General features: G+C 40.4%; 1 protein-coding gene across 1 annotated transcript in view; it reads right to left on the bottom strand.

Moving 5' to 3' along the window:
* Window positions 1-12,310, bottom strand: part of RYR3 (ryanodine receptor 3) — a 479,585-nt gene that overhangs the window by 177,588 nt on the left and 289,687 nt on the right. The window contains exons 61-63 of the mRNA XM_054969918.1: window positions 6,358-6,479; window positions 1,067-1,116; window positions 467-527 (exon numbers count right to left, since the gene is read on the bottom strand). Of these exons, the coding sequence (XP_054825893.1) occupies window positions 467-527; window positions 1,067-1,116; window positions 6,358-6,479 (233 nt within the window). The remainder of the gene's footprint in view (window positions 1-466; window positions 528-1,066; window positions 1,117-6,357; window positions 6,480-12,310) is intronic.

Below are 12,310 nucleotides of genomic sequence, written 5' to 3'. Positions count from 1 at the left end.
AACTCCACGTGATATCTGAAGTGGAAAAATAATTCTAGAATAAGCTTTCGCAGGAAGACAAAATTCTTGTCTGAAGAAGGGAACTCTGACTCTCTAAAGCTTACACTCTGAAAATCTTGTTGGTCTGTAAGGCACCACTGGACTCAAGTCTTGCTGTTTTACTGTAGACCAACAGAGCTACCCAACCAAAATTTCCTTCCAGCAGCCCCACTCCCAGATCTCTCATTGTCCTGTAGCTCCACCTAGAAGTGTTTTCCTTTAATTTTAATATTATCTGTTGACATATATATCTACACAATTGATTGGATCCAATGGAGTGTTTTTAGGGATGATTTTCCTCCAAACACTGAAACTTTCTCCCTTCCCCCTCCCACCACCACCCAATATATGCCTGCTCTCATAGAATGATTAGAACTACATATTGTTACATTAATGGAACACAGGAATAAATTAGCGTGCTACTTACCTTGTATCTAGTGTCTGAGCTAAAATGTGTAGGCAACTAACCATCGTAGTAGCATCGCTACCTGTTAAAAATTAGGGTAAAGAAATGGGCTGCTATTATAAACCTCAATATTTATAAGATTTTTTAAAAAGTTAAAGTATCTATTAAATGTATTTATGCTGGAATGACAGAACAACTCATTCTGCCAATGATACAGGAATTATTAATTTTTCTGTTCTTCTTTTCCCCTAGTAAATTGGATAATTAGGACAGCAAGAAGATTCTGCTCCATAAACCAGTCATTTCTGAACCTAGCAAGTTGTGCTCTGCCTCGTTTGATTTACTTTATTATGGCTAATGTAATAGTTTGAGAATCATAAAAAATGTTTCTGCAGAAGTAGAAAATGGGATTGGTAGAAGTTTTTGCAATATGAGCCAATGGGAACAACAGAAATATATACAGAAGACACAAGAAGATCAGAGGATGAATGGCCAGCAAAGTGGGACAAGTTTGAGGATTCTTCATCATTCAAAACTCAGCATCTCCACAATTTCATTAAAAATACTGAAATGTCTGATGCCTTTGTATTTATCACTTTATCAAAATCATTTTAAACTTACCAAAAAGTGAAATCCTATGTCTAACAAGAGCAGCAAGTTTGCAGAAAAGGCTAAAGCAGAAAAGAATGTAAAACGGCAAGAAAAAAACAGCCATTAAAATTTGTTTAGATAATAAATCAACACAAGAGTGAGGAAAACAGTAAGAATGGTAGATGTTAAACAAAGACACAAATGTTTTTTGCATTAAAAACAAAATGAGTTTCATAAAACTGCATTCAGAAATAAAACATTCACCTTTATTGTTCATATATTAGAAAAATCAAGAACAAATGCATGTTACTGTACAACCATGAAGGTGCATACCAAAACTACTTCAGCAGTTTCATATTCCTTTGTGTAGAGGTCTGGAGCATGGGTCTCTTCTTACTATGACCTCATTGTTGGAGTTAAGGGCATCCTCTCACATACAAGAATAAGTACCTTCTAAGTAGCAAGCACTAATGGCAGAATCCCCTAACAGAAACCTCAGGATCAAAGACACCATTAATTGCAATATTGTTGCAAAAGCACCAGACTTTCAATCTAGAGAAAATTCCTTCCTGAAGTAGGTTCCATTAGCTGTCCTTATTAGAAAGACTAGGCATCTTTGCTGGGGTCCCTTCCAATTATGGCAAATGAGACTGGTGCTTAAAGTTCAAAGAACAGTATTTTATTGAAAGAGGAAAATGCATACACATGCACACTGGGTAAATAGAAAAAATGGTTACACACGCACAGAGTGCTAGGAAGCTAGGCAGAAGTTGAAACAGAGTGAGGGAGGACAAAATATGTCTACCTATCCTGAAGAGTAGCCCAGTCCATGAGGAATAGGGCAGCTTCAAATGCCAGCATTCATGGCCAGGAGAGCAAGAGGCTTAGGGCAAACCTCAAGAGAACAGTGCTTTGGATCCAGTAAGTGTGTACGGAGAGAGAGAGGCTTAGGGAAGAGACTCTAAGGGAGCAGCCTGGAAGCGTGCACGATTTGAATGGGTCAGGGCACTACTCTTATACGGTAAAATGTGCTGTCATGGCCCAGTCTGAGAGTGAGGTCTCCTCTGGAGCAGAGGAGCCTTGTGTAGCCAGCCAGGACTCCTCAGGAGAAAAGGAGCCCTGTGTAGCCAGCCCTAGCCCTGATTCAGCAGAAGCCAGCAATCAGGAGCAACAGCTGCTGGCTGATCAGAGCTTACAGCCAGCAGCTGAGGCACCAGCACCCTCTAGCTCCAATACTACAGAGGAAGCTCAGCCAGGGACTTCTACAGGTGCAGCACAGCCAAGAGCCTCCACCCCCCCAGGTTCACCCACGCCCAAGGAACGCCGCAGGCAGCGCCAGAGACTGGAACTGCAGAAGAGACGGCGCAGTGCTCGCCTCTTAAGCCAACGCCAGCTGCTGGAGAGTGATGATGAGTAGTGACAGGATAGAGCCCCAGCAGCTGGCTGAAAACCATGCCTGGCTATAAGAGCCAGTCTGGAGGAACTGCTGGGTGTGGAAGCAATGTGTCTACTGCTTGCAACCATGCTGTGTTTTGTGAACCTTGCCTGTGTCTGCTTTTGGACCTGACACTATCGGTGACTGACCTTGGACTGTGCCTGACCTTGCTTTTGGACTCTGGACTCACTCCTGGCTTTATCTTGTGCTCTGACCACCGGTTTGACTTGGCTTTTGCTCTTGGAACTTCCCTTTTGACTTTGGCTTTAAGGTTTGGACTTGAACCACCCTCCTTGGGCTGGCCCAGCCTGTGACATGTGCCCTGAGGTGGGAGATACCACCTAGCAGTTGGAACAAAGACTTCAATGGTCAGTTCCTGGGAATAACAAAAGGTTTGATTACTTTGATTGGTAGCTACCGGGAGTCTGTGAAAGAGAATGCAAAACTTGTCCTGGGTCTTCACAAAAGGGCAGTTTGTTAATGAAGTCCACCAGAGCTAAGTTGATGAATTTAGTTGGAGAATGTACCTTCCCAGGAATGTATTATAAACACTTATGAATGCTAGTTGGTTCTCTCCTCAATCATGGACAGATCTCATCACGGAAGGAGGGAAAGGAATTTGTTAAGTAGGGGTGACTCTGTGAGACCTTTGTTGCTCTGTATTCCTTTAGGGGCTGGAGAGATTGCAAAACTAATCACCACTAGTCTCTCCACATTTACATGCAGCATTCTATTCATGCCTGGGTCTCCTGGGCACTACTCCACAACTGTTAGTTGGAATTCTCCTGGCTGCAAACCTAACTGCCATTTTAAATTCAGGGTCCTTGTGATTTTATATCACAGGTAGCCATCTAAAATGGCTATTAAAGATGGTGGAGGCCAGGCCAACTGCTTACAATTTCTAGTTCTAAGAACTTAAGAATAGCCTTGCTAATAGACTGGTGGTCCATCTAGCCAAGCATCTTGTTTCACATAGAGGCCAACCAGTTGTTCAGAACAAAGGGGATAAAAGCCAAGGCCTGCCCCAACGTTGACTCCTAGCATTAATATTCAGAAGTTCACTCCTTCTAACTTCCAGATAATTTCTATGATATCTTTTGAGATGAGGTGACCAGAATTACAAATGTGGTTGCAGTATAAATATGTACATGGTATTACAATACTAGTCATTTTGTTCAATCCCTTTCCTAATAAAACTCAGCACAAAATTGATCCTTTTCACTGTTGCCACACACTGAGCTGACATATTCACTGAGTTATTCATCCCAACCATAAGATCTTTTTCTACTTTTTAAAACCCAGTTGGTTTCATTGTGAAGTCAGAAATATTTATGCCAGTGTGCATCACTTTATACATACATACACTGAACATATTGTTGCCTGCTACACCAATTTAGAGAGATCTTCTGGGATGCTTCAGAATCCAGTTTGTTTTTCACTACCTTGAATATCTGCAAACTATACCATTTCACTACTGATCACCATCTCCAGATCATTCATAAACATATTTAATGGCACCAATAAAGATCCCTGCCGAACCCCACTTCTTACTTTCCTACACTATGAAAAATGTTCATTTACTCATACTCTCTATTTTCTCATTAACCAGTTATTAATCAATGAACCACCCCATTATCTCATCCCATAATTGCCATATTTACTTAGGAGCAGGGCTTTTTTTCAGCAGGAACGCAGGGAAACGGAATTCCGGAACCTCTTGAAAATGGTCACATGGCTGGTGGCCCCGTCCCCTGATCTCCAGACAGAGGGGAATTTAGACTGCCCTCCGCACCGCCAAGCGGCGCAGAGGGCAATCTAAACTTCCCTCTGTCTGGAGATCAGGGGGCGGGGCCACCAGCTATGTGACCATTTTCTCCGAGGGCAACCCACTGAGTTCCACCACCTCTTTTCCCAGAAAAAAAACCCTGCTTAGTAGCATATGTTGAGAGACAAATAACCTAGTACCAGCTCTCTCTTAGCTACATACTTAATACTTTTAAAGAGTTTTAAAAATTTGAAGAGAAAGAACATCCCTTTGCAGATTCTTCTCAGTAGGGTGTGTTCCTTTCTATGTTCATTAATAGTTCTATTTTTAGTAACAGTTTCCATCATTTAATCAGAACACATGATAGGCTCATTGGCCCATTACTTCCTAGATGCTGCAGGATCTCTTGGGAAAATTAGCATTACATTTGCTGCATTCCAATTGCCTTGTATGAGGCCAATTTTAGTGACACATATCATCAGGAGACCAATAGTTTCACATTTAAGATCTTTAAGATTCCTTGGGTATATGCCATCTACCCCCAATGATTTATTAACATTTAATAAGTCAATTAGTCTTAGAAATGTATCTCTTGAACTTAATCTGAGTTCTACATTTAGCTTTTCAGATGTTTTTTCTGCAAGAAGTTTGTTCCTCACTCATGAGTGGAAGTACAAAGGCTGCAGCCAGTTTTACCAAGGTGTAGGCTGGAATTCTTCCTGTAGGTATCTAGGGATTTGATAAAGTATGCTGCAGCCCTTAATCTCAAGTTGATTTGCATGTAAAGACAGCTTCAGTTTGCAGTGTGAAGCATGCACACAAGCCCACACAAATCACCAGTGCTACTACTAGCCCTGAAAATGCTGTTCAATGTTTTTGAGAAATGGAGGCATGGAAGTTGATATTCTTACTTTCCTTTTCTGAAGAACAAGATTTGGGTCCAGTAGCATCTTAAAAGACCAACTAGATTTCCAGAGTATGAGCTTTTGTGAGTCAGCTTTGACTCTCGAAAACTCATACCCTGGAAATCTATTTGGTATTTAAGGTGCTATTGGACCCGAATCTTGCTCTTCTACTACAGACCAATATGGCTACCCACCTGAAACTATCTTCTTTTCTAGTGCCTAAAGAGACATGTTTTCCAACAGAAAGGTGGAAGATGCTCCTGCCTTAATATGTTAGGAGTCCTGCCTATAAAGCTTGAGGCTTCTACTATGTAGTGTGGCATGTTCCTTGGCCAGACTAGGCCTGCTATGATTTTTTATCTTAGCCCAGGAGCATATAAAGAGAGACTGGACCTATAAGTAGTGCTGCATGCATGATTGCTAGGTTTGCCAACCTCAAAGGGAGAACTAGAGTTTTCCCAGAATTATAACTGATTTTCAGATAAGAGATCAGCTTCCCTGGAGAAAATGGCAATTTTAGAGGATGGATTCTATGGCTTTGTATGCCTGCTGTGTTCCCTCCTCTCCCCAAGCTCCACCTCCAAGTCTCCAGGAATTTCCCAAGTCAGAGGTGGCAATGCAATTCTGGATTGTAGCAAAATACTTTCCAAATTATATCAAATGATTTGATCTTATTCAATCAAATACATTACCTATTAACCTAACTTTAGAGCTGCGCTTGGACTAAGCTTGGGACCTATGCGGAATTGTGGGGAGACAATTTGGAAATCCATCCTCCTTACAATATATTTCTCCACCCTCTCCCAAATATTTCATTTTTATTTATCATTAGGCCATTTTGGATGTTTTTCTTAATTTACAAAAACTTAATTCTTAATTTACAATGTTATATTTTTTGCATAACTGTGAAAATTTCCTGAGTATGTAGAGATTCTTTACTTTAGCTGATGGTGGCCTGGTTTCATTATCTACATACGTGCCAGTGAGTTCTCCATTAGATAACGGAGTTATTCATTTCATGGCAGACAAATCATTTTTAAGATTATAACTCTCAAAACTATGTTAATTTGTCACTATGAGTATATGCATAGATTTCTGTGAACATACTTTTGATTGCACTGAATGAACTCATAAAGATTTGAAACCGATTTTTAAAAATGTATCATATACCATTAAATTTACAGTGCCATAGAATGTACATAAGCTTGCTACATACCTTGCAACCATTTCTTTTTCTTTATTTGAAGCATATCCACTACTGCTGAGTGGCTTAGCTGGGGAAGAGAGGAAATAGAGGCAGTGGTTGGTAAAGTACTGGTCAACCAATGGCAGTAGAACCTACAGAAGAAAAATAAAAATAATCAAGGTGGAGTGCTAGCAAATAAGTAGGACAGGAGGTCAACAGCAGTGGGCCCTGCCAGAAACGTTGTGCCCTGGCAGCTGCCCCACCTCAGGGTATGCTGATGATGCACCATCCAGCATAATCATATGGCAATAACAGGCAAGTTAAGCACATTGAGAGGGGCAACAGTTTCTCCAGGTTCATTGGTAGATCTGGCAAAGCCACTTGCAAGCTCCCCTTTCTCACCAGTTTTGCTTAAGGGGTTTTGCTACTGCTAGTGGAGGAAGGAGAGTTTGAGTTTCCATGTTTTGGTACTATTTGATGGCTGATCTAAAGTACTGAAATAAGTAACTTCCAGAGAAAAGCAACCCTGAAAACTGTAGCAAAGGTGAAAGGGGTGGTGGCTCCTTAACATAGCAGTCAAGAAAAAACAAAATGGGCCATTTCCTCAATTACTGCTGTATCTAGTGACAGAGGTGTGGAAGGCAAGTGTTTCCTCCTCAACTGAGTCCCCAAATATGCTCACTTACAATTCCCTATTGAAATCAATGGGAACCACTGGGTTTGTGGAACTGGCTCTAAGGGTTGTTCTAACATGTTTCTTCCTTTACAAGATCTCCATGGAGCCAACCTGTGCTCCACGCAGACCTACGTCAGTTCAGGGATTGGTTTCTATAAAAAAAGAGAGTGCAACGTTATTATTTATTTATTATTTCATATTTATATCCCGCCCTCCCCACAAGCGGGCTCAGGGCAGCTAACAACATTTAAAAACAATTTAAAATATTACATCTGTATAAATATTAAAACACCATTTAAAACAGCGACATTTTGGATTGTAACAACATTTAAAAACAATTTAAAATATTACATCTGTATAAATATTAAAACACCATTTAAAACAGCGACATTTTGGATTGTGAGGCAGCAATATCAGGAAGACATAATATTTTGCATGCATACTGTGGTGGACAGTTTTTCACAGGGGGGTTAAATTTCCTCTCCTCCCCCCGCAGGCTGGCGGAGGCCCAACTTTAGCCATGAGCCTGGTCGAACACCTGTGTCTTGCAGGCCCGGCAGAAAGACAATAAATCCCGCCAGGCCCTGGTCTCAGTAGACAAAGATCCAGAGGAGTTAGCCGTGTTAGTCTGTAGTAACAAAATCAAAAAGAGTCCAGTAGCACCTTTAAGATTAACCAATTTTATTGTAGCATAAGCTTTCGAGAATCACAGTTCTCTTTGTCAGATGCATGGAGGGCAAAAAGAAACTGGACCAGTTTCTTTTTGCCCTCCATGCATCTGACAAAGAGAACTGTGATTCTCGAAAGCTTATGCTACAATAAAATTGGTTAGTCTTAAAGGTGCTACTGGACTCTTTTTGATTTCAGTAGACAAAGCATTCCACCAAGTAGGAGCCAGGACCAAGAAAGCCCTAGATCTCGTCATCAGACAAGAAAAAAATTCCCGTGTACTATAATGCCTCCACAATCAACAATAAAGCGTGTAATATTGTTTCCAGAATTATTTATTCACCAATATATAAGGGGTATATTAAACAACTTGTATTTCAAATTATCTCTCTTAGCACATTCCAGAACTGTACCACATATTGCACTCCCCCTCAACCTCAATCATATAGGCATTTCAGACGTCCTGTAATTATTCTATTAAAGTGTCACGTGCTCCAAGTGCTATAATTATTACAACTAAAGTGCATTTACTGGTCAGGCATCCTATGACACTACTTTTCCTATACAGGGTTTAAATTGCCTTGTTCACAATTATAATATACAGTCACAATATAGGTGCAGTCCAAGAATGATTCCAGACACTGTGGGTGTCACAGCTCATGGGTAGACCTATGTCCTTCCAATATACGTTGTAAACTCTGTGACTGAGTTCTCTAACGGACGGTCCAGATCCTTGTAAGGTCCGTTTCCAAAGTTCTTTTTCAAAGAGCACAGTAGCTGGAAAAACATACATAGTCATAAAGAATCCCTGAGTATCTAATGTTTACACTAATACATTCATGGTACAATATACTCACTCAGAGATTCTTGCAATTAACCTTCCATATCCCCTTCTAGTATTCCAATTACTTCCATCTGCATCTTGTTAGCTAGTAACCGTTTTATCCTCTGAATGTAATCCACGCCCCCATCATATAGTTATTCTCTCTTAAAGAGATATTAGTCCCATAAGTAGTTATAAGAAACACGTATAGTCATTGGCTATATTCAAGCCATTAGGTATGAGAGTATTGAGTTTATATATCCAAAAGGTTTCTTTTTGGTGTAGTTCCCTAGTAGCAGTCATATATTCCCTCTTTCGAGTCTTGAACAGTACTGTAAATAACATCTCCATGTCACTATGTTTTCTCTCCAAATAATGTTGGACCATGGGTGCCTCTAATACGTTATTCTTTATTCTGGACTGATGTTCACCAAGCCTTATTCTAATAGAGCGTGTGGTACTTCCTACATATAATAGACCACATGGGCATTTCAAAACATACACTACCCCCTCAGTGCCGCAGTTAACAAATTCATTTGTAGTCCTTAATCCTGACTGTTCCAAATCTTCTGTAGTCATTATTAGGGAGCATTGTTTACATCTCCCACATTTGTATACACCCCTCGGCAGTCCTATGTTCCTGGTGCCTATATCATAATTTAAATCCGAATGTATAATCTGATCTTTGATGTTCCGGGTCCTCCTGAAGGCTACCAGTGGGGGAGTCTCACAGCCTGGGATATCATTGACAAGCGGCCAGTATTTCAAGATTGCCCTGCGGATGGCATTTGCTTTTTCACTATAGTCGAGAACACCCACGATACGGTCTCTGGTCGTTCGTACCTTCGGTCTGAGTAATTCTTCTCTGGTCGTTTCGTCAGCACGTCGTCTTGCTTGTAATGACACCCTATCTGGGTAACCCCGTTGCTTCAAAAGTTCTTGCAATATATTACTCTGGAGAACATAATCAGCAATACTAGTAGAATTTCTTTTAAGTCGCAGGAATTGTCCAAAGGGTAAGTTAGCCCTTAGATGTCCAGGATGAAAGGATCTATAATGGAGTAATGAATTTTTGTCTGTTTGTTTCCTAAAAGGTCTTACCGCCAGGGTCCCATCCTCCCCCTTATACACTGTCACATCCAGATAATTCACAGACTCCCTACTTGTGCACCAAGTGAACTTTATATTGGGATGTATACTGTTCATCCATTCCCCCAATTCTTGGATGTTGACATTTTCATTTGTCACTAGGAAGAGATCGTCAATAAAACGAACAAATATGATGATGTCCTTCCAAAATGGATTAGTTACAGGATTACAAAAATAGTCCCTTTCCAGCCGTCCCATAAATAGATTCGCTATACATGGTGCTGCAGAGCATCCCATCGCGACCCCTCGAAGCTGAATGAAAAATTGGTCTTCTACTCTAAAGTAGTTGTTTTCTAGTATTATTTCCAAAAGTGATGTCAAAAAGAAAGTGGGTGGGCGCAAACACTCTCTTTGATCTAAAGTTTCCATTACCACTAGGCGTGCCTCTTCATGCGGAATATTAGTATACAGTGAGGCAACGTCCAGTGTTGCTAATATCGCCCCTGTTGGTAATTTGAAGCCTTCAAACTTCTTGACAAAGTCCCCCGTGTCCAGTAAAAAAGTCGGTAGTTTTCTTACAAAATCCTGGAGAAAAAAATCCAAGTATTTAGACAACGGTTCCAGGATAGAGTTGCTTCCCGATATAATTGGGCGACCCGGAGGGGGAAAACCTTCTTTATGGATTTTAGGCAATATATACATTACTGGTGTCCTGGGAGACAAATTAATTAAGCCTTTATGTTCCCGATCTGTAATATGTCCCAATGCTAAAGCTTCATCCACGGTTACCTTGATTAAAAAACCGATCTTCTTCACAGGATCATTGGGGATTGGTTTGTAGTCCAATTCATTATTCAATTGTCTCCTCACTTCCATCATATAATCTTTTTTATCCATCACCACTATTGCACCTCCCTTATCAGCCTCTTTTATTATGATGGAACGATCAGATCGCAAATCCTTTAAAGCCATCCTCTCCCCCTTCGGTAGGTTGTTGTATCCAATACCTTCCCGGGCTTCTATATTGTCAATTTCCTTCAATAACATCTTCTCAAAAGTCTGGACACAGTGGTTATTGACAACGGGATTATATGAGGAGCGTGTGAAGATGCCTGTTTCCTTTCTCTTAAATGCTGTACCTCCAAAAACAATTTTCAATTTAATTTGTCTTATTAGTTTAAAGACGTCTATCCTAGTTTGGAAATCATTATACCTGGGAGTTGGCACAAACCCGAGGCCTTTATATAAGGCCACTTTTTCTAAGTCCGAAAGAGTTCTGCTTGAGAGATTAACCACTAGGTCAGTTTCCCTTGTTGGTGTCAGGTCCGTCTCCCTCTGTTGTGCCGGCCCCCTCGTAAAAAACGGCCCCTGCCTTCATAATTATGTGTCTTATTACCCGGCCGTACTGACATAGATCTAGTAGACATGCCTTCTTCTAACGAGGTGTCGGTATCCTCTCCCTCTGTAGTCTCTAAATCCGAGAACTGAGTTAAGGGGTTTGACCAGGAGACCTTTTTTCTCTTAATATTTTCTTCATTCCACCAACTGTATACCCGCCCCGTGGTATAATCCCTATTATCCCTCTGGTACTTCCTTACTTTGACTTCTTTCATTTTGTTTTCAAAGTCTTTAACTAGTTTCTCAAGCTCCTTTATCTTACTTTTAAATTGGTCTTCCTCAAAGCTGTTTTTGAGCTTAGTCTCCAAAACTTCAATCTCCTTGCCAAGATTCTTCACCTCCACCTGTGCTGTCTCGACCACTAATAACATAAGATCCATGGAACATTTATTCAATACGGCAGCCCATCTATTTTTAAATTCTTCCTGGTCTCTAAAGAGGCCAGGAGGTTTATGTATACGGAGACCTCTAGGTATTCTATTAATCTTGCAATATTCAATCAGGGAGCCCGCATGAAGTTGATAACGAAGCTGTTTTTTCTTCAGGAACTGCAAATTGTTCCAATCATTCTCTCCATTACTCTCATTTTTATCAAACGAAAAGGGAGTGGATGACATTTCAGAGATAATACGTGTCTTATCCTCTTCAGTATACATTAACAATCCTTCAAAATTAGACATGGCTCTAGTTACAGCGTCCCAAAATATAGAGCAACACGGTAATACTGCTATCAGACAAGAAAAAAATTCCCGTGTACTATAATGCCTCCACAATCAACAATAAAGCGTGTAATATTGTTTCCAGAATTATTTATTCACCAATATATAAGGGGTATATTAAACAACTTGTATTTCAAATTATCTCTCTTAGCACATTCCAGAACTGTACCACATATTGCACTCCCCCTCAACCTCAATCATATAGGCATTTCAGACGTCCTGTAATTATTCTATTAAAGTGTCACGTGCTCCAAGTGCTATAATTATTACAACTAAAGTGCATTTACTGGTCAGGCATCCTATGACACTACTTTTCCTATACAGGGTTTAAATTGCCTTGTTCACAATTATAATATACAGTCACAATATAGGTGCAGTCCAAGAATGATTCCAGACACTGTGGGTGTCACAGCTCATGGGTAGACCTATGTCCTTCCAATATACGTTGTAAACTCTGTGACTGAGTTCTCTAACGGACGGTCCAGATCCTTGTAAGGTCCGTTTCCAAAGTTCTTTTTCAAAGAGCACAGTAGCTGGAAAAACATACATAGTCATAAAGAATCCCTGAGTATCTAATGTTTACACTAATACATTCATGGTACAATATAC

This window comes from Eublepharis macularius, chromosome 2, assembly GCF_028583425.1.
Source record: "Eublepharis macularius isolate TG4126 chromosome 2, MPM_Emac_v1.0, whole genome shotgun sequence".
In the NCBI taxonomy this organism is placed as follows: Eukaryota; Metazoa; Chordata; class Lepidosauria; order Squamata; family Eublepharidae; genus Eublepharis; species Eublepharis macularius.
This window is presented reverse-complemented; position numbering and strand designations above follow the sequence as displayed.